At 34.6% G+C, this 21,293-nt stretch overlaps 1 protein-coding gene across 1 annotated transcript in view; it reads right to left on the bottom strand.

The window, feature by feature from the left end:
• PHIP (PHIP subunit of CUL4-Ring ligase complex) overlaps positions 1-21,293 on the bottom strand; it is a 116,746-nt gene that overhangs the window by 70,240 nt on the left and 25,213 nt on the right. The window contains exons 5-9 of the mRNA XM_077750355.1: positions 6,668-6,889; positions 6,296-6,396; positions 1,623-1,693; positions 147-247; positions 17-57 (exon numbers count right to left, since the gene is read on the bottom strand). Of these exons, the coding sequence (XP_077606481.1) occupies positions 17-57; positions 147-247; positions 1,623-1,693; positions 6,296-6,396; positions 6,668-6,889 (536 nt within the window). The remainder of the gene's footprint in view (positions 1-16; positions 58-146; positions 248-1,622; positions 1,694-6,295; positions 6,397-6,667; positions 6,890-21,293) is intronic.

Genomic DNA, 21,293 nt, shown 5'->3' with positions numbered 1-21,293 from the left:
AAAATAATTATTTTACCTGTTACTAGTGTTGGAAAACTGGATACTGTCAACCTTGTCCTACATATAAACAGATAACAAAGAGAATCCTGAATATAAACTGTTAAACTCATTTAAGTTGTACCTATCTTATTCTTATCAGTACTTACAGTATGGAACTCCAATTCTGATATTTTCTCTGGCTGACCAGATCCAAAAAAATAAACCCGAATAATATGATCTGTGCTTCCTGTGGCCAGAAACATGCCACCTGAGGAATAAGAGCAAACACTTGCAAGTAAAACACAATTTCAAAATCTCTGAAAATAAAATGCAAAAACATTACCATAATATACACTGATGATTAACATTTTACTCTAAAACTATGCATATTTATCCTAAGCATATAAAATTACATCTAAAACTGAACTTAATGAACTTAAAATACATTTAACTAACACAGCTTTAACAAGGATGCATTTTCAATATTTACAGATTTCCACTATAAATCATTTCACTAAGTGATTACATAATTTTATGTTAAAATTTGTCACCCTCCCTAGAAAACATGCCCTTTAACTCCACTGAAGTCTCTCTCCTGCCACATGTCCTAGCTGTTAAAATCTATCAAACTTTTAGGGCCCAATTTCTTCAATAGGCTGTCTTTGCCACCCTGCAATCAAATGAGCCTGCTATCCTCTGAACTCTTATTAAGACTTTGTCCTGTAGCACATACATTCTATTTTGCATTACAGTTATTTATAAATGCAATAACTCAGAATTAATATTCTTACAGTGCAGAACACAGTGCTCTATATAACTCCTTAGAGTACTCTGCAATCATGTATAATGCCCATAATTGTGTTATTACTAAACTAAAAGAAAAACTGTCTTCATGGCAATAGAAGTGGAAATCTAGACATTAGAAATCAAACATGTCTGGATATTAATATGGAAAAACAGATTTATGTCATTAGTGTGCTATCACTTATCTGAGGAACTACTGCAGTTCACAATTATAAGTTGAAAAGAGAAGTTAAAACTTGAAGTAAATGTGAAAGGAACTGCTACTAGGTACATTTAACAGGTATTAAATCTATTAATATTTCATTTCATTTTCTCATCAATTCATTTCAAATCTTCAAATTACAGTTTGTTTAAAGACATAGCCAATCAAAATGCTACTGCATAAACTCAAAACATAATTGAGGTTATCAGCATTGCTATAAGCTACTTTTTATAGAGCAAAGAAGAAGAATTTGGAGCAAAGTAATTAATGTTTACAAACAGCAATCAAATTTATTTTACTTCCCAAATGCCTTGAAAATATAAACTATATTTAAAATACCTTTCTTCCAATGAGATAACTATTCAAAGATCTATTCTTTAATAGAGTCAATTCTGAAACTCTTATTCTCCAGAGCAGAGCATTATGGTCTCAAAGAAAATTCTTAGTCATGTGAGTACATAAAACACTCTAGCAAAGTTCAAATATTTCTAAATTAACTTATGACCATCCCCTGGTACATGTATGTGAATAAGATTTATATCACAACAGTAAATATTTTCCAAAATTTTATGTGTTCCACTAGAAAGTTTCTAATGTACAACTTCAAATGGAAAATTAGGGAGAAAAAAATTCTTACCAGCACTAAAAGAAGAACAGATCATTTGAACTCCAGGCCGAGGGCGCTCTGTAAATTTAGCAGGTCTTGGACTGTAATATAAAAAATAAACAATTAAAAATATCCCTGAAGGGAACAGCAACACCAGAAATGAGCTGTTTCAAAAACTAAATACAGAAAGACAAAATTAAATAAGAAGCAACAGATGGCTCCCTTCCTAAAAACAAGTTGGAAATCATTATGTGTCGTGATCAGCAGATCTTATGGAAACTGCAGATTTTGTAGGAGCCCAGATTATACAACAATCAACATATGAAACACTCTCAAAGCCACTGTCACACAGACATGTAGTTATTAATTACACTTACTTCTAATCAAACAGGCTTCAGTTTTTCATACAGTAGCATGGCAATGCACAAATACATAAAAAAGTAAGTCTTTTGAAAACATAAACACACTAGCAAAATAGGTACTGATTCCTGTGGCATATGTATACTATCAGTTAACTAAACTTTTTCAATATTAGACACTGTTAATTAAACATTTCCCTCTATTTATCTTCTAATGTGACAAAATATGCTTTTTAAGACTCTAAAAAGAAAAACACTTATCCTAGTGAAAATCTGAAGACCGTCTGAATCTTATGTCAACTATAATGTTCATTCAAAATAGTTATCTACAGAAAATTCATCTTCCTTGAAATATATGTACATTCACTGTATAACTTTATATTACAGATTATGCCTTATATTTACACTATTAATATTACATGTTTGTTACAATCAACAGTACTGAAGAAAGAAAAATTATAAATTTTATACCATACCAACTCCAATAAATATATATTTATAATGCTCTAATACAGGGATTTTATTTAAAGCACTATTTAACATACATTTTGATCTAGTTTTTTCAAGATATCAGGGGAGAAAATTCAAAAAAATAAACAGAGCCTTCAATCAAAGTGCACTGCATAACTTCTACAATCCACAGCAATTAAATACAAAGTGGTTTCAGTTCTGTGATTAAATAGGGAGGAAAAAGGATAAAATATTTATGATCTATCAGTTATATATTTAGGAAAAAAGAATCTTTGTCACTGATACAGAACACAAAAGTATTTGTTAAAAATTTTAATTGATAAATTTATAAATAAATATCTTAAAGTGACATTTATAATAACTTTTCCTACTAGTCACAAGCCCTGACATAACTGAGCATGAATAGTTTAGAGAAACAGAAAGTTATTACAACATTGCTAAGACCTAAACAATTATTAAGAGTAGAATTAAAGCAACCATAATTTAAGTAAATTAATCAACTGAAATTATAAAGACAACTAAATGCACTACTTTCATTAATATCTTATGGATTCTAGCTCTCCATTTTTGTTAATTTTTGGCACAATCCTTCATATAAGTGTTACACAACTATTTAGCTGGAATTTACAATCAGAACACACAGTCATATAGATTGCCATTTTAAATGGACTTTAATATTTTTAAAGGGAAAAAACAGATAAACAAGCACAAATAACTTATTTTTTAAATGTCTGTTTGTTTATTTTGGGGGGGGGGAACAGGGAGAGAGGAAAAGAGAGAATCCCAAGCAGGTTCCGTGCTGTCAGCAGTGGGGCTTGAACTGTGAGATCATGACCAGAGCCAAAATCAAGAGTCAGATGCCTAACCAACTAAGCCACCCAGGACTCCCACAAATAATTTATTTTTAAATGCACTTTTGAGGAAATAATTTTAAGATAAGGCTTTGGTATCAGACTCTGTGAGTTCAGTTTCCAGTTCTGCCACATATCAGGTGTTATGACCTTAGGCAAGTTAACATTTCTGTACCTCAGTCTCATCTATAAAATAAGGAGTAAAAACAAAGTATATCTTAAGAGTTACTGAGATAATTAAATAAATTTAACCCACGTAAAGTGTTTAGTACTGCACACTCAATAAGTGTTAGTATTATTAGTATTTTAATTAGTTTAATTCAACCAGTTCTAAATAGTCTATCAATAGGGTGCCTGGGTGGCTCAGTCGGTTGGGCGTCTGAGTTCAGCTTGGGTCATGATCTCGCATTTCACGAGTTCGAGCCCCACCATCAGGCTTGCTGCTGTCAGCACAGACCCTGTTTTGGATCCTCCGTCCCTTTCTCTCTGTCTCTGCCCCACTTGAGATCTCAAAAGTAAATAAACATTAAAAAAAAAAAAACAAAAAAAAGATAATCTTCCCTAAACATCAATTAAAAAAATAATAATAAAATAAATATAGTCTATCAATGAATAACAGCTTTTAGTTTGGCACTGTGCTTGAGAGGTGGTTGACGGTATACTTCCCGTATCGCCTCTATTTTCTCTCCTATCCGTCCTAAAGAAACTAATTGTGCCTTCTTCAGAGGGTTGTCATAAAGATTAATGAGATGACAAATGTAAAGTGCTTATTAGTACAAGCTTGGGAGACTAAGTGCTTACATTTGTAATCATTATTATCATCTATATATTTTAGGATTCCCATTCTCCTAAATTTATATATTTATATCTAAATATGCGTGGACAGCCTTTCTCCTACTCAGAGATCTCCTCAGCCAGCTTCCAAGTCACCCAGCCACTCCTATTTCTCATCTAAAAAGCAGCATCTTTATTAGTAAGAGTTGTTACCATATACATAAACTCTGCATAAAACCAAATTTACCAAGAGGCTTGGGTTTCCAAAGTAGGTTTCATTTACTAGAAGAACTGATTTTCTCAATTAATGCAGATTGGGTTGCTGAAGGCACCTCCTCATCCGATTACACAAGCGTATTACAGCTCAATACAATTTTTGCCTTTGATCAGTAATTAAAACCGTGACAGTAACAATCTACATCCTGCCAAAGTTTTTGGCAGGTTTTAGCCATGAGTAAATATGGAAAAGAAATTAGGTGTCCCCAAGTCTATAATTAGAAAAATTACTCCTTTTTGTCTGACTGTAGGTTAAAAGCTTTTAAGGGACAATTACAAGAATAGAAAAGAATACTACCTTTAATAACTAGAAAAAAATCTGTTATGTCCAAAACTAGGAAAATCATGAAGCAAAGTATAGCATAACAACTCAGTGGAACATAATGCAGCTATTAAAATTATTATAAATACCTATGATAAAATGTTAAGAAAAAACAAAATTATATACATTTCTCTACTTACATCTACATTAAAAATACACATTTATGTGAAAAAAGTTGTTAGGGTAGTTGGTTAATGTGTGAATCTTTGCAAAGGTTCTGATAAAAATATCATTTATGTGGAATAACTCACTTCTCAAGATTCCAGATAAATATTATTGTACTTAGCAATGTAATCCTCAAGAAGCACAACTTGAGTTTAATTTTGTGAAAACATTTTTGTTCCTATGCTAACTTGAAGACTGTTAGTCATATTTTTCTTCTCTTTTATAAAAACAAAACATGAAAAGACAATGGTATCCTAATCTGGTCCATAAGAAGGTAAAAAATACTCAAAAGGAAAACAATTACCTATTGCTACTGTCCATACACATCAGTATTTAAACTTTTATCTAAACATTTATAAAAAATCTTTAATATTCTAAATATTAACAATGCAACTAAACTGAAATCAATTTGCTTTCTCCAAAGAACCGTGTCTTTAATCAGAATCCTTTTTTTCAAGTAAAGTATATCTTATTATGTTATTCTACTTGCCATGGCCTCCTAATGCTTTCCCATAAGCAGCACTCTCCAGGAATGTTAATGAACATGAAGCTTATATAAATGCTACTGTTTTAAAATTATAAAGACATTCTCAAATTACTCAACTTGAGTTGATATTTTTAAACAAAAGTCAGAATTATTGAGATATACCTTCTAATCTGAATAACGTTCTACCATTAGAGCACAGAGATGACCATTTTGACACTGCAGAATCACTGAATATAATTTCCCATTCATAGACTGTCTCTGGGGCAAAATGCAGCACTTCCTCTCCCTACTATACCCACTTGAGAGGTGAAAAGGCACAGACAGCATAGGACCAAAAAGCAGAGAAGTGTTGTTCTAAGTTCTGGCCATGGCAATTCTTAGAAACTGTTTTGCCTCATTGTCCTTAATAAAAAGAGAACACTGTCTCGTCAACTTGTTTTACTAAACCAAGATATTAGAACAAGAGAAAGCACAAGTGCAAAATGCTATTATGGGATGAGGTGAGGATGCATTTATCTACCTTGATACAGTTTAGTAAAAATTTAATCAATCTGTTTTCCTACGTTTCCTGAGATCTTCAATAAAATCTAAAGTTTGTAGATGCAGTGACACAAACAAACTACAATTCTTCTGAAGAACAGCCTTAGGAATTCTTAAGATTAGGTTCTCAACACAGAAGCAGCAACTGAGATGAAAGTATGCCATATACAAAAAGGAGTGGTAATGAAACAGGTATGTTCTGAAGGCAATGGCTAAGGCTAAGGAAGAGAAAAAAAAAAACCCAAACACATTAACATAAGAAAGCATGCTTTTTCTGTGAAGCATGAAAAAAAAAAGGGGGGGGGTGAGAAACATGAAAATCAAAGAGGTCAGTGAATGCATTTCTGTTATTTACTCAAGGAGAATGAATAAATTTATACTTATTGTTGACTACTTTATATTATTGCTATTTTAACCACTGAATTAATTTATTCTGTGAAAATAAAAGAGCAACTGACTTTATTTTAAGGGTTCCAGCATCCCACAGCCAAAAACAAATAGTGCCATCTGCCCCTGTAGAAGATAGATATCTCTTTGAGCCACTGCACAATGGTGAGAACTGAAAAACAATTGAAGAAAAAATATATAAGAAGAGTGACACAATCCAAATAACCCATTTTTTACCATATAAATAGCAGCTAATAAACAGAGTTAGAAAGCATCCACAACAGATGAAGGTCACCACTACCATGTATTTGAAGTCCACATATTTATAAAGAAAAAAGAAATATTCCTTTCTTCATTTTAGTTGGCTTTATACAATGGATTATAACAATGACTTAAAATTTATATTATAATCTAAAGGATTTTATAGGGATTAAAACAATTACCTGTAGTGACGTTATAGATGCACTGTGGCCCTGAAGAACAGCCAAAGGTGCACATGTTCGAAGACACCAGACTCGGATCATTTTATCACAACTTCCAGCTGCTATCATGGTATTCTCATAGTTCACAGCCATGTCTGATATTTCAGCAGCATGTCCTCTTAAAGTAGCTAATAATCTTCCATCATCTGTTGCCCAGATTTTCACAAGACAGTCATCAGAACCCTTAAAACAAAAATGAGTATTAATGGAATTAACTATAACTTTTAATTCAAATTCTAAACAGAGATAAAAAAAATTGTATGTTATGTTCACTTCCCAACACTTATATTCTTAAGTACTAAAGTGTTAAACACTTGTTTTAGGAATTCTCTTCTATAAAGGTTATTTTTATTAAATTATTCACTTATAAACAATGCCTGTGCCTGCCAATCTACCAGGAGAAGTAAGATGTGAGTAATAACGTTTACCTATGATCTCCTACCCACCACCCCTGGTAACCTCTATCTGGAATCTTGTGAAAGAATTTGAACTTCTTAACAAAACAAAACTGTAATAGTAGAATAAATGTAACACACAATACTGATCAATCCTATCTTATTATGTTATACAGAAATAAAAAGAAAGTAAGCTTATCTGGGACTTTTTCTCCTAGGAAGCTAAAAACGTAATACATAAATGAGTTTCCCATCAGGGATCTTCAGCTAGATACGTTACATATAAAATTACCAAAGCTAGTTACCAAAAAAATTTCATTTTATCTCTATGAAGTCAATAAAAATACATAAATTACATTTATTCTCCTATACCAGCATAAGCTCAGAAAGAAACTGTAAAAGAGAGACGTCTTCCAGGAACACCTATGTTTACAAATAAACATTTCAATCTCACACAATCAAAAACAGAGATTAGAATTTTTAGGCTTTATTATTTTTTCTTTTCTAAGTTTCTTAATTCATTTTATAGCTGTATATTTATAGTTTTTTTACAATCTCTCCCTATTTCCTATTTTTCATTATTTGAAAGTTTTAAATATACAAAAAAGTAGAGAATATTGTCATTAGCCTTATATATCCATTTCCCAAATTCAAACTTAATAGGTTTCAATGGTGGCATGTTACAACCATCCTATCTAATTCTTAAAAACAAAAACAACACCCCCTTATATCTGACTTTAGAAAGTAGTTTGAAGATCCACAGAAGTGAATGTACAGATGTATTATCACCTTCATACTGATATGATATATAAATGACCAAAAACATAGTATTAACAGAGCACTTTTAAGTAAATGTTTACTGAGAGAGAGAGAATGAGGAGGGAGAGAGAATGAGCAGGGTTTTCAGGGGGAGGAAAGAAGAGGAAAAGGAAGAAAGAGAGAGACAGAGAATCCCAAAAAGGTTCCGCACTGTCAGTGCTGACCTCACAACTATGAGATTGTGACCTGAGCTGAATTCAAGAGTCTAATACTCAACCAAATGAGCCACCCAGGGGCCCTAACAGAACATTTTAAATGCTGTATCCTAAACCAGAGTCTGCCAATACTACCTAGAATACTTTCAATTAACTCCTATTCTTCTGAGCTTTGAAGCAAATTAAGTGGATAACCAACCACTAAAGACCAGTGATAAAACTTAACTTTGGTAAATTAGCTACATTAAAATCTGGTATTCTTATCCCATTCACTTATCTCAGGCTCTTTATCTATAAAATAAGGTGTATAAACTGGATGATTCCTAAGGTTCCATCTACTTTAAAATTCAGTGATTCATCCACTGATTTATACATATGCCTGGAGATTAAGTATGTGAAAAACACTAGAGATACAAAGACACAGCATTCCTGTCCTTAATAAGCAAGGCAAAAGAGTGTAAATGCAAGAACATGTCTAAAGTGCTATACTGTTGATCAGAAGAGATTCAAACAAGGGAACAAGGTGTTTTTCCTGAGAGGTAAAGAAACAGGATCTGGAAAAGAATCCAGCAATGGTGATGCCTGGACAGAGCCTTCTGCATGAAGACGCAATGTAACGTAGTAGCTTTGAGCACAGACTCCAGGGTCAAACGTCTCAGCTCATGACCTGGCATGGCCACTTTCTATATGTTTAACCCTGGGTAAGTCCCAGGTTTTCTATGCCTAAGTTTTCTTTTCTGTACCTACCTCATAGTGCTGTTGCAAAAACTAAATAAGTAAATGAGGATGGAGTACCTGGCGCACAGTAAGAGCTATGGACTATTACCACTGCTTCTGTTTGAGCAGTATTATTCCTTTTACTTCAGGTATTCTTTTAAAGTTTACTTATTTAGAGAGCAATGGAGGGAGAGGAGGGGAGAGATCATAACCTGAGCCGATATCAAGAGTTGGAGGCTTAACCCATTGAGCCACCCAAATACCCTTATTTGGTAATATCCTTACACCTTTAAAAAGAACAAAAACATTCGATATGGCAACAAGAGAGAAAAGTCTGATCAAAGGCATGAAAATATAAATGTGAGAACTCCAAGTAGTCTGAACGCTAACTTTTGAGGTAAAGGCATGAGGATGAAGTTAGGGAAAAATTGCAAAGGACCTTTTATAGTATACTATGAAGTATGTTTTGTACTGGGGATCACTGAAGATTATCAAACAGGTCAGTATCAGCAAAGATCCTGTTGGCATCAGTGTGAATTAGGATAGAAAACTGGAGGCCAGGTGAAAGTTGTTAAAGTAGTACAAGCAGGAGAGAGGAGTGATAAAACTGAAATTATGATTGAACAGAAAGCTCAAAAGAGATAGATACAGAGCTCTTTGGAGAATTAAAGGAATGAAGATTATATCGCTGCTATCAGTGAAAAGTGAAAAAGGGATGGTAGTAGATAGACTATGACTTCCAGAAAGCTGGTCTATATACCACTTGGCAAACGGGAACCGTACTAAGCATTTGTTGAATAAAAAACAGCAATAAAGCATTTATTCAACTCTTAAACTTATTTATTCAACTCTTTTAATTTCACAAATTAAGTCAATTTACTCACTGTTTATCTCCTAAAAATTGAGATAATATTTGGCTCTGACCTAAGTTCACAACAAAAATAAAATTACTTTTAAGTATGTTAATACTGGCAGAAGATATGAAAAAGTAAAATCACGATATCTCATTATGCTTCATAATACTGACAGAATTCATTTTGTTCTTATGTATTTGAATAAGAGTTTCCTTTACATTCTACTATAGTGTTTCATGTATCTTCACATTAACAAATAGAGAAAAACAAAAACCAAACACCTTCTTGACCAAAATGCCAGCTTTTAATGAAAATAGTAGCAACCTGTGATCTAACATCAGCATTCAGTGACTTTTCACCAATTAAAAGAAAGTCCCATTATATTCATATTGACTTTATTATTAATAATATCAATTTGATATTTTAATAATTTTGTTCTACATAGATAGGTACTAAAATAAAACAACATTATGCACATTTTCCCCAAGTATGTATTATTCCATTTGCCCTGTCTTTTCTTCCATTCAGTTGCAGGAGAGCAATCTTTTGACTTTTAGGGAAATCTCTCTTCACTATCCTCTTCCATGACCTATACAATAGTGTGGTGTCCCCATCCTCACCTCTATTCCCGAAACTCCTGGCAGAATTTCAAACAGAACTCTAAAGCATCCTTAAACAATTTCTATTTAATTAATCATTACTTGTGATCATTAATTTATTTTTATAGGAATGTAAAACTAAAGACGATCTGACAAATTCACCGAAGTTCTTTTAAAATGATTATCAGAAACATAAATGCACATAAATGGACTGAAAACGACTGTGTAAGAAAAATTAAATGGGAAAATGTTTTTATTTTTAATGTTTATTTTTGAGAGGGGGGAGGAGCAAAGAGAGGGGGCATAACAGAGGATCCAAAGCAGGCTCTGTAGTGACAGCAGAGAGCCCAATGCAGGGCTCAAACCCACAAACCATGAGATCATGACCTGAGCCAAAGTCAAACGCTTAACTGACTGAGCCACCCAGGTGCCCCTGGGAAAACATTTTAAAAGCACTATACAGGTGTTTAAATTGAAAGTGGAAAGAAAAATTAAAACTGATTAAATTATTCTTAAAAAAAAATGTAGAGCAGAATTAGTATAGAAGAACTTTCCTTTCCTAAGCCTACCTCAAATGTTAGTTGGGTCAACAACAGACCAAAGAGTAGGACATTACAGTCTTTAAATCAAAATGTTAAAAAAGTGTTATGGATATTAAAGTAAGACCAATGTTATGTAATGGTGAAAGGAACAAGATGAACAACACAGTCATCATAGTTGGCCTTGGCTAGGAAGAATACATAGGTTTCTAAGATGTATGGAGAAGAAAGAGGTATGGTATAAATAGCAAATTTAAGGTAAACTGGAAAGAAATTAGATGAACAATTATCTGAGGATAATTTCCTAAAATGGGAGAAGGGAGAAACAAAAGAAGGAACCAAAAAAAGTAATAATGCTTGGAAATAAAGTGGAAAAGCAATAAGTAAAAAGGAAAAAATCTGTAAGCAAAAGTGGAAAGTCCTGCTAAAATTAGATAGCATGATTTTAGAAAAACTTCAACTGACAGGTTTTGTTTTGTTTTATTTTTTAGCAAAGCTCCAATGCCTAGGGGAAAACAGACTAGTCATTATTTTTATTATTATTATTTTTTTAACATGTATTCATTCTTGAGAGACAGAGCACGTGTGGGAGAGGAGCAGAGAGAGAGGCAGACACAGAATCCGAAGTAAGGTCTAGGCTCTGAGCTGTCAGCACAGAACCTGATGCGGAGCTCAAACTCACAGACCGTGAGATCATGACCTGAGCTGAAGACGGACAGCTAACCAACTGAACTACCCAGGCGCCCCCAGAGTAGTCATTTCTTTTCAATTAACATCTAGATGTTGCTCTTAGGACAGGGGATTGGCAAAGTGAGAAAAGCTGGGAGTACAAAGTTAGAAGTGGAAATAACAAGAAACTAAGCTGGAAAGGTTTTATCTGAGGAAGATAATAGGTTTTAAACACCTGTTAAGGAGTAACCCAGTGAGGTAGCTACTGAAGAATTTTAAGCAGACAAGACTTGGTTACCATAGTAGTTTTAGCCACAATAAGTTTTAAGAAATCTATGAGCTGGCTGCAAAACAGAAAATGCTTTTTTAGGAATCCATTTTTAAATCAAATTTAAATATTAAGCTAGTGTTTAATGCCATGCAAACATAAGACAGCACAGTTTATCACTAGTTTCATTCTTCAATAATGTAAAATTGTCAAAGTTATTGTGAAAGTGGACTCATTAATGTTATCATTTGCTTATGTCAAACACAGCATTAAAAATATCTGAAAAAAATTACAATGAAAAGAATGTGTAGCTTCACCTTATTTAAATCCTCAAATAAGATATGACACCAAATTTTCAGTGATTTTTTTTAAAGATATCATTGCCAAAGCAAAAACAAAGCCAAAGAAGCAAAAAAATAATAATAAAAATAAAATGACCTTATCTCTATTCTGAAAAATAGCAGTGTAGGTATTATTTATGAAAAGGCCTGGTAAGACCCTACCCGACCCTACCCTACTCACACTCTGTCTCTTGAAAAGGCCTGGGAAGAAAGAGTGGAACTTAAATAACACTTAGATTTGCCTGAACACAGGATTTAGCTTGAAGAACCCAATTAACTTGTATATTCCACTGCCACACCCAAAGAAGCCATACTCACAATAAAACCGTGTGCCTTTAAAATAATCAATATGTTCTGTACCTTAGGATAGAGGAAGAAAACTGAATCAGGCTTCACTTAGGAATCATGTTTCTTTCTCTCTCTCTGTTTTTCTTAAACTTTTAAGTAGACTATGGAGACAGTAGCTGCAAAGATCTTTCCTTCCAGTATGCAACTGTATCTCTTACAGTGTGGGTAATTCCTATTTTTTTTTTTATTCTATAACAACAACAAATTCCATTTTGGGAATGCCTCTTAGAAACTTCAAAGTTTCATGAAAAAAAGTTTGAGAGGTAAAATTCAGATAAACAAAAACAAATACTGACATTCCCCATAAATGAAGCTTCGGCAATGTCTGGTACACATCCGACTTTGCTATTCTGGTAAAGAAAAACTCCACAGGTCTCTGTGGCATGGCTTTCACTTTGTCATGGCCTCGGGTATTAAAATTCTCCTTAAAATCTAGAAAAGAAAGTCCTACCTAATGCTATGAAAATTTTATGAAACAACTTCAGTAACAAGGCTTTGAATCACTTAAATTCTTTTTTTTTTTTTTAATGTTTTATTTATTTCTAGGAGAGAGAGAGAGAGACAGCGTGAGCAGGGGAGGGTCAGAGAGAGAGGGAGTCACAGACTGAAACAGGCTCCAGGCTCTGAGCTGGCAGTCAGCACAGAGCCCGACGCGGGGCTCGAACCCACGAAACGCGAGATCGTGACCTAAGCGAAAGTCGGACGCTTAACCGACTAAGCCACCCAGGCGCCCCTGAATCACTTAAATTCTATGCAGAAACTAAAGCAGAATCTAAAGTCTGTCCTCCCAAAATTTAAATTTCTGGAAGGCAAGTTTGAAAGGCTTAATTGGATTTGTATTAATATATTTACTTACTTAAACTAAAAGCTAGAAGATTAGAAATGACAATTATGGGGGCGCCTGGGTGGCTTAGTCGGTTAAGCGTCCGACTTTCGCTTAGGTCACGATCTCGCGGTTCGTGGGTTCGAGCCCCGCGTCGGGCTCTGTGCTGACTGCCAGCTCAGAGCCTGGAGCCTCTTTCGGTCTGTGACTCCCTCTCTCTCTGACCCTCCCCTGCTCACGCTGCCTCTCTCTCTCTCTCCTAGAAATTCAAAAAAAAAAAAAAGAAATGACAATTATGCGAACTAGTCAGTGATAAAGAAAATACAGGATGGAAGAATAAGTGCCAAAGAACGGCTGACTTCTGCAAGCAGAAAACCACATACATTTGGAAACTTTACAGCAGGTTACATATACATAGATGATCTTAAAAGGAACAAGAAGATCTAATAAACTTTTCCCTGCTAAGAGGAGCATCAACTGTGCAGACCAACCAAAGACTACTACTTTGAAACAAAAAAAGAGAATTATGTGATATTTAAACCTTTAATATCTTGGAAAATCTAGCATTCCTTGGCAGAAATCAAGAGAATTCTAATTTTTCTTGCTACTACTACACAGATTTGAATCAGATTTCACTCTTGATGTCTTTAGAACAAACAGAATTAAATGTTAAAAACATCACATATATTGTCATGTATACTATAGTGTCATTTTCTTATTCAAGCTAAAAAGTAGCTTGTTCTTCAGGCAGCTTGTAATTTAAAATTTGCTTGTAATTTAAACGTAGTTCAATGTTTTTTCAAAAAGATGCCACTGATTTTCTCTTACCAATCTATCAGACCTGTTTCATTTCCCTTACAAATTATCCCAAACTTCAGTGTCAATCATTTCAACACATGCCCAATTTTCTCACTCTCTTATCCACATAAACCACCAATGACTAACCTGTATCAATGTAATTATCACTTCTTTGGATACTGCTCCCAGGATACTAAGTACTATTATGGAAAAAGAAGATATACATACTAAATCTGCAACATTGCAAAGATTATGAACCCTCTATTTATTTGGGAGGCTAAAGCTAACTGGTCCCTATTTGTCACTCTTTTCCCATTACGCAGCTTTATCACGCACCTCGAGTATCCAGTTCTATTTTCTAACATAAAATATTTCACAATGACTAGGTTCATTGTGAACCTAATAAACTATCTTTTGAAATAGACCAAAATAAAGTGCTCTTTAATACATCCCATCTTCATCTATTTATTCTATCTATCCCCCTTAAAGACCTTTGTATATCAAAAGTCTACTGTTCTACTTCTATCCCCTTGACCAACGGTTTTTCACAAATTTATCTTCTATAAATTACTATGCTCTTGATTTCCTTTCCATTACTGCCAAACTTACTGAATACTCGCTATACTTCTAATGCACTTTTAAAAATAATAATTTTTAATTTCAAGCTTATGGAGTTTCAAGAACAGTACCAATGTCTTCCATATCTCCATAACCCCGATCAATCCACACACCCATTACCATTAGTTTTTTTCTGCACCATTTAAGAGCAGGCAGCAGACTTTATGTTCCACCACTTCTAAATATCCCAGTCTATATTTCTCCAAAACAGGGATACTCATCTACATAAGCTGGTAAATCCATATTTATTTAACTGCCATCCAATCCACAGACCCCATTCAAATTTGTTAACTACCATGAAAATGTTTCCTTTTCCTTTTTGTTCCAGGATCCCATATAGCAACACACGTTCCATTTTAGTTATATTGTCTCTGCAATTTCCTATAATGTAGAATATTTCCTCAGGCTTTCTCTGTTTTGTGTCCTCAGAAATTTATAAAGAATACAGACCTTTAAGTTCTGTAGGATGACCCCAAGCCTCAGGCTACTTAATGTTTCTTCACGACCAAACCTAGGTAATACTGTCTTGATGGGAATCCCACAAACAAAATGCTGGATTTTTCAGTGTACCACATGAGAGAACACATCATGTCAATTCATCTCGCACCAGTGAAGTTAATTTTATCATGTGTTTTCAAAGTTTCTCCCCTGTAAAGTTGCGATTTCCCCCTTTTAATTAGTATGTTGTGGGAACATATTGCAAGATTAGGCCAAGATCTTCAAACCAAGATCCTCTACTAGTCTTAGTTAGCTTCCACTGATTACACACAAATGAATCAACTACCATTTTGATAGTTGCCAAATCATCATTCTTTCTACAATTATCAGCTGACATTTGTCCATAAATAAGAGTTTTTCTTCCTTTCTCATTTATTCATTTATTTAGTTACATCAGTATAGACTCATGGGTTCCTATTTTAGTCAATGTTAATAAGATAGTCAAGGTCCTGACTACCCTAATGGAGCTTACTAAGAAAATACAACAGAACCCCAATTCTACTTTCCTTTTTTTAATTAAAAGATTATATTTACTTAGAAGCATCACAATGTCAACAAAACAGCTGTAATTTTTTTTTTGCAATTAGAGTGGTATTCCATTAACAAAACAATTATTCACAATGTCAACAAACAGCTTTTTTTTTTTTGCAATTAGAGTGGTATTCCATTAACAAAACAATTATTTCCTATAAGCTGTACCAGAGACCACTGAAGATGAAAAAAAGCTACTGTTCCTATGCATAACTAGTTTCTGCTGTGTACCAACAAGAACCTACTTTAAATTTTTAAAAAGTTTATTTATTTTGAGAGAGTAAGAGCATGAGTGGGGGCGGGGTGGGGTAGAGAGTGAGGGGGAGGAGAGGGGGAGAGGAAGAAAGGGGGAGAGGGGGACAGGGGGAGAGGGGGAGGGGAGAGAGAGCGAGCGAGAATCCCAAGCAGCCTCCATATTATCAGCGCAGAGCCCAGTGCAGGGCTTGAACTTGAAACATGAGATCATGACCTGAGTCAAAACCAAGAATCAGATACTTAACTGAGCCACCCAGGTGGCCCAAACCTGCTTGAAATTTCTACATCAATTTACAACCTTTATACTGTATCAGGCAAGGTTAGGTGAAAATACCACCAGGAAAGGGCTAAAGACACACTTGGTATTGTGTTAACTATATAAAATACAACAACCTACAGTTTAGAAACACATTTTTATGCAGCCTTACATTTCAGTTTTTTTTCTTTAAAAGGAGTTGTATACAGGGGGCATTAAATGTTTTATAGATCAGGGGAAAAAAACCTGCCCTACTCCTCATTCTTTTCATCCTCCTCCTCTTCTCTGCTTTTCTCAGCCTTGATTTTTTTCCCCCTGCATCAGGCTTTTCTTTAACTCACTCTGCAGCAATATCCTCTTTATATTTTTCCTTCAGCTTAACAGCCTTCTTTTCATGAGGTTCCTTGTCATCTGCAGCAATGTTATTCCACCTCTCTTCAGTTTTTCTGCAACATCACCAATGGATAGGCTGGGATGTTCTCCTTTGATTTTTGGGCGATACTCAGAACAAAACAAGAAAAAGGCCAAAGGAGGCCTCTGGGGTGTACTGAGATCCTTGAACTTTGTTTCTCCTTTAGGAGGGATATTAAGTTTTCATTTCTCTTTCATAATGGGCTTTGTCCATCTGTGTCATATCTTTTAATTTTTCTATTTAGCAGACAGTCTTCATCTCTCTGAGCACTTCTTAGAAACTCTGAGAAGCTGGGTGCTTCTTCTTGTGCTCCTCCCATAGTTTGCATAAAGAATGCACATGATGACATCTGCCTCTTGGCTTCTAAGAATGCCCTCTGTCCATGTTTAATTATTTTCCTCAGCAAGGCATAGTCATCCAATGCCTGTCTGACTCTCACTTGCCCCAGTGTGGTCTCTCATAAAACCCAAATTTTAAAAATAAGAATTTCAGACAGTGATACAGATTTTAAGAATAATACAGTAAAGTGTCTAAATGGAATAGACCATGGTGAAGTACAGTAGGAAAGATAGGGAAAAGTCTGTAAAAAAGTGGTTGCTGTACTAATACAGGAGTCAGCCATGGGAATATTTTGGGAAAGACAATTCAATGCAAAGGGAATAGCTACTACAAAGGCTCTAAGCCAAAAACAGGCTTTGCAAGTACTAAGTACAGAAAAAGACCAGTGTAAAAGAAGCATACAAGAAAGGACTCTATCTTACAGACATCTGTCTATAACTCCCTTAACAGATTCTAAGTTTTTTGTATGAAAAAACATTATTCATTTTTATATCTCTAATTGACTGGTTGATTCATTCATCATTTGTTCTATCCTAATGTATGCACTAGATACTCTGAGGCATTACAGATCTAAAAAGGTTCAAGAAAAAAAAGCCTTTGTATTAAGTTCACAACTTAAAAGAGACATCTAAACAAATAGCAACATAATAGAAAAATACAATAGAAGTAAGCAGTTCAGTGATCGTACTCCACATTCAGAAAACAGACTTTTTCTTTTTTTAATGGTCAAGCATTTTGAAAGAGTAGTCTGCATTAAATCTCTTCCATCCTTCAATTTCCAATCCCTCCTCAGTGCACTGCAATCTTACTTCTAATCCTAATACTAAAATAAAACTGTTTTTTGTCGAGGACATTAACGGCCTTGACAACCAAAAAATGCCTTTCAGTTCTAATTTACTTTAGGTTTCCATCTTTCATAAAATACAAATCCTTTGGCTTTTAAGACACCACTTCTTTTCATTTTCTCTGGCCTCTTAAGCAGCTCTCAGTCTGAATTATTGACTCCTCTCCTTTTCCTTCACCTGTTTTAGAAGTTAAAGTTTCAGCTTTAGGTTACACACATGAGGTAATACAATCAATTTCCGTATTCAATGATTCCCAAGGTGAATCTTCTGGCCTTTAAATCTTTTTTCCTGAGCTCCCAATGTCTCTTGAACATTTCTATTTGGCTATATGCATAAGTATCTCAAATTCAACATGTCCACCTTCACAAACTTCTCCACTTAAATCCCTACCACAAAAAATGATAAGACTTTTCTAACCAGTCACATAAGTTAAAATCATGCAATCCCATACTCTTCCCACTCAATTCTTCCCTACATTCAAATGAAGCTCTTGAATCCTACAGATTATATTTTTATCTGTTAATTCCATCCCTACTTCCACTGTGACTCTATTCAAGCCTGATGATTTCTTTCATGGATCAATGCCAGTACCTTTTCACCAATCTCTCTATATACAGATTCCATTTCTTCCATCATCCTTACAATTCCCAAGAAATTGTTAAAGAGAAATTATACACCCTCTTCTGTCTAAATCTGTCATTTTCTCTCCATTGCCTTCAGGAAAGAAACCCACTCCCCTTCATACATCATCAAAAGGCTTGATGACTTTGTCCTCCACGAATATCTCTAGCTCTTGCTTAAATGATTATCTATATTTATTCTTTGCCATATCTAATAATACACAAATGCATGTTACATTCTTCTAAGGTTTATAAATGCCTTTCCCTAAGTCTGCAATATCCAGCTAAACTCAGCTGAGTAGTGTTAATGCCTCATGTTTCCCTTAGCATCTTCTACAACACACTGCATTAGATACCTATCTTCCTATGACACTTCAGTATCTTATAGAATAGCCCCTCTTTCAAGTTTTCTTATCAACTGTATCAATATTGTCTGTTGACTATTAATGAATTTTCCAGGGCCAGATCCTCTTTCATTTCTAGATCCTACGTGTCTAGAAGAGTATCTGGCTGTAACTTACAGAATTTATGGAAATATTTTATGCTCTTCTGCCTTGATTTGAAGAGAGAGATAAACTTTCCTTCAATGAAAGGGAGGGAGAGAATATTTTTATATGGTTCTCAACATACTTTGTATATTATGAGTGAATAGTTTACTCCTGAGAAAATTCATTACTCTGCTTTTCTTTGGTAAATATTATTTGAGGAAATGATTCTAAAACCAAGTAAAACAATTTAAAAACTAAGAATTAGGAAGCAAGTCCGACTTTGTAGTATGCTGTCTCCCTTCCTGTGTTCTTACCACTGTTCTACTGGGAAATATCCATTACAATATTCCAGTACAAAATATTTGTAAATTGTCCTATTACAGAATTTTTCTTATCAATTACAGGGATTTCATTTTGGATATTGTATAGTATTTACAAATAAGATTTTAGTAAGAAAATGAAATGGATAAAATTTATTTAAATCTATCTATAAAATCAACAGCAGCAGGTAAAACTTAATGACTGCTTACTGTAGATCTTGTTCCACACAGATGACATGCATTATTTCATGTAATCATATAAAAATCTTATGGGGTTGGTATTATCTATTCCCCTCCCTCCTTTTTTTTAGAGATGAGAAAACTAGAGATTAAAGTGGTGAGGTAATATGTCCAAATTACACTGCTAGGAACTGGTAAAGCTGTGAGGTAAACAAAACACCCCCTTATGCCAAAGTTGATGCTCTTAAACAAACACAGTGCTATCTATTTTGTCTCTAGCTAAGTCTACTCAGAAAGGACTCAAGAAAATTAGTCCCTTGGACAAAAACTTTCAAATACATCTACACAAGAACTTTAGGAATACATATGTAATCTCTTAGATACCAAATACACAAAAAGAAAAAACCTGAGTTGATCTATTACTGAACTGTTATTCCAATAAATAACATGAGTGTGCTCTCTCACAGGAATCTCTCATTGGTCAATCATGATCTACTATCCTAAAGGTTTATCCCATCAGTTTTCAAGACTGATTTTCAAATGTCAGTCAGTGGCTAGTGTGTTTCCAGTGGAATGAGGGAACACTCAGTAGCCATTCTACTTTATGAAGTTAATATGAACAGTGAACACTTATGTACCATATTGCCACTTGAGGTGATAATCATAAAAATATAAGGAAATTTTAAGTAAATGTAGTCTCATATCTTTTTATTTCTTATCACAGGGTAACATTTTGGACTCTATAACTCCAAATCACCAGTACAAAATGACAATACTCTGAGTTTGGCCCAATGAGCAAATTATATCACATCCATAAAACATCAACAATTTTAGGCTCTGACAAAACCATATAAAATAATATAGAGATTATTTCCTTCCGTTTAAGCATGTGTCTTCAACTAAAGAAAAATAATCAAAAAATAGCTTTTTAAAAAATGTTTATTTTTGAGTGAGTGAGAGAGAGAGAGAGAGAGAGAGAGAGACAGAGCGCAAGCGGGGAAGGGCAGAGAAAGAGGGAGACAGAGAATCCGAAGCAGGGTCCAGGCTCTAAGCTGTCAGGACAGTGCCCGACGCAGAGTTTGAATTCACCAACTGTGAGAACATGACCTGAGCCGAAGTCAGAAGCATAACTGACTTAGCCACTCAGGAGCCCCAAAAAACAACTTCTTCTTCACATATCATTCCTTCTCCTTAAATCTAGAACAGGGACTACATGCAGATTTTTTTCCATATGGGGCCACTAATTATCTTAGGGTTTGCAACCATAAATATGCAGAAGTGCCAGTCTGTCGTAACTACTCAATTCTGCCATTTGGTAGTGAAAAAGCAATCAGAAGCAACATGTAAACAACTAAGCATGCCTGTGTTGGAATAAAATTTTATTTACAAAAACTGGTAGAAGGCTGGATTTGACCCACAGGAGTAGTGTTACCCCTTAGTTCAAAGAGCTGCTCTTCCAGCAAAAATAAACTACTGGGACCTCATCAAGATTAAAAGCTTCTGCACAGCAAAGGAAACAATCCATAAAACTAATAGGCAACCGACAGAATGGGAAAAGATAGTTGCAAATGACATATCAGATAAAGGGTTAATATCCAAAATCTATAAGGAACTCACCAAACTCCACACCCAAAAAACAAACAATCCAGTGAAGAAATGGGCAGAAGATATGAACAGACACTTCTCCAAAGAGGACATCCAGATGGCCAACAGACACATGAAACAATGCTCAGCATCCCCCCTCATCAGGGAAATACAAATCAAAACCACACTGAGATACCACCTCACGCCAGTCAGAGTGGCTAAAATGAGCAAATCAGAGAACTCTAGATGCTGGCGAGGATGTGGAGAAACGGGCACCCTCCTACACTGTTGGTGGGAATGTAAACTGGTACAGCCC

The sequence above is a fragment of the Crocuta crocuta genome, unplaced genomic scaffold, assembly GCF_008692635.1.
Source record: "Crocuta crocuta isolate KB4526 unplaced genomic scaffold, BGI_CrCroc_1.0 scaffold9, whole genome shotgun sequence".
In the NCBI taxonomy this organism is placed as follows: Eukaryota; Metazoa; Chordata; class Mammalia; order Carnivora; family Hyaenidae; genus Crocuta; species Crocuta crocuta.
Note: the sequence above shows the minus strand (reverse complement) of the source record. Positions and strands in the feature narration are given on the sequence as shown.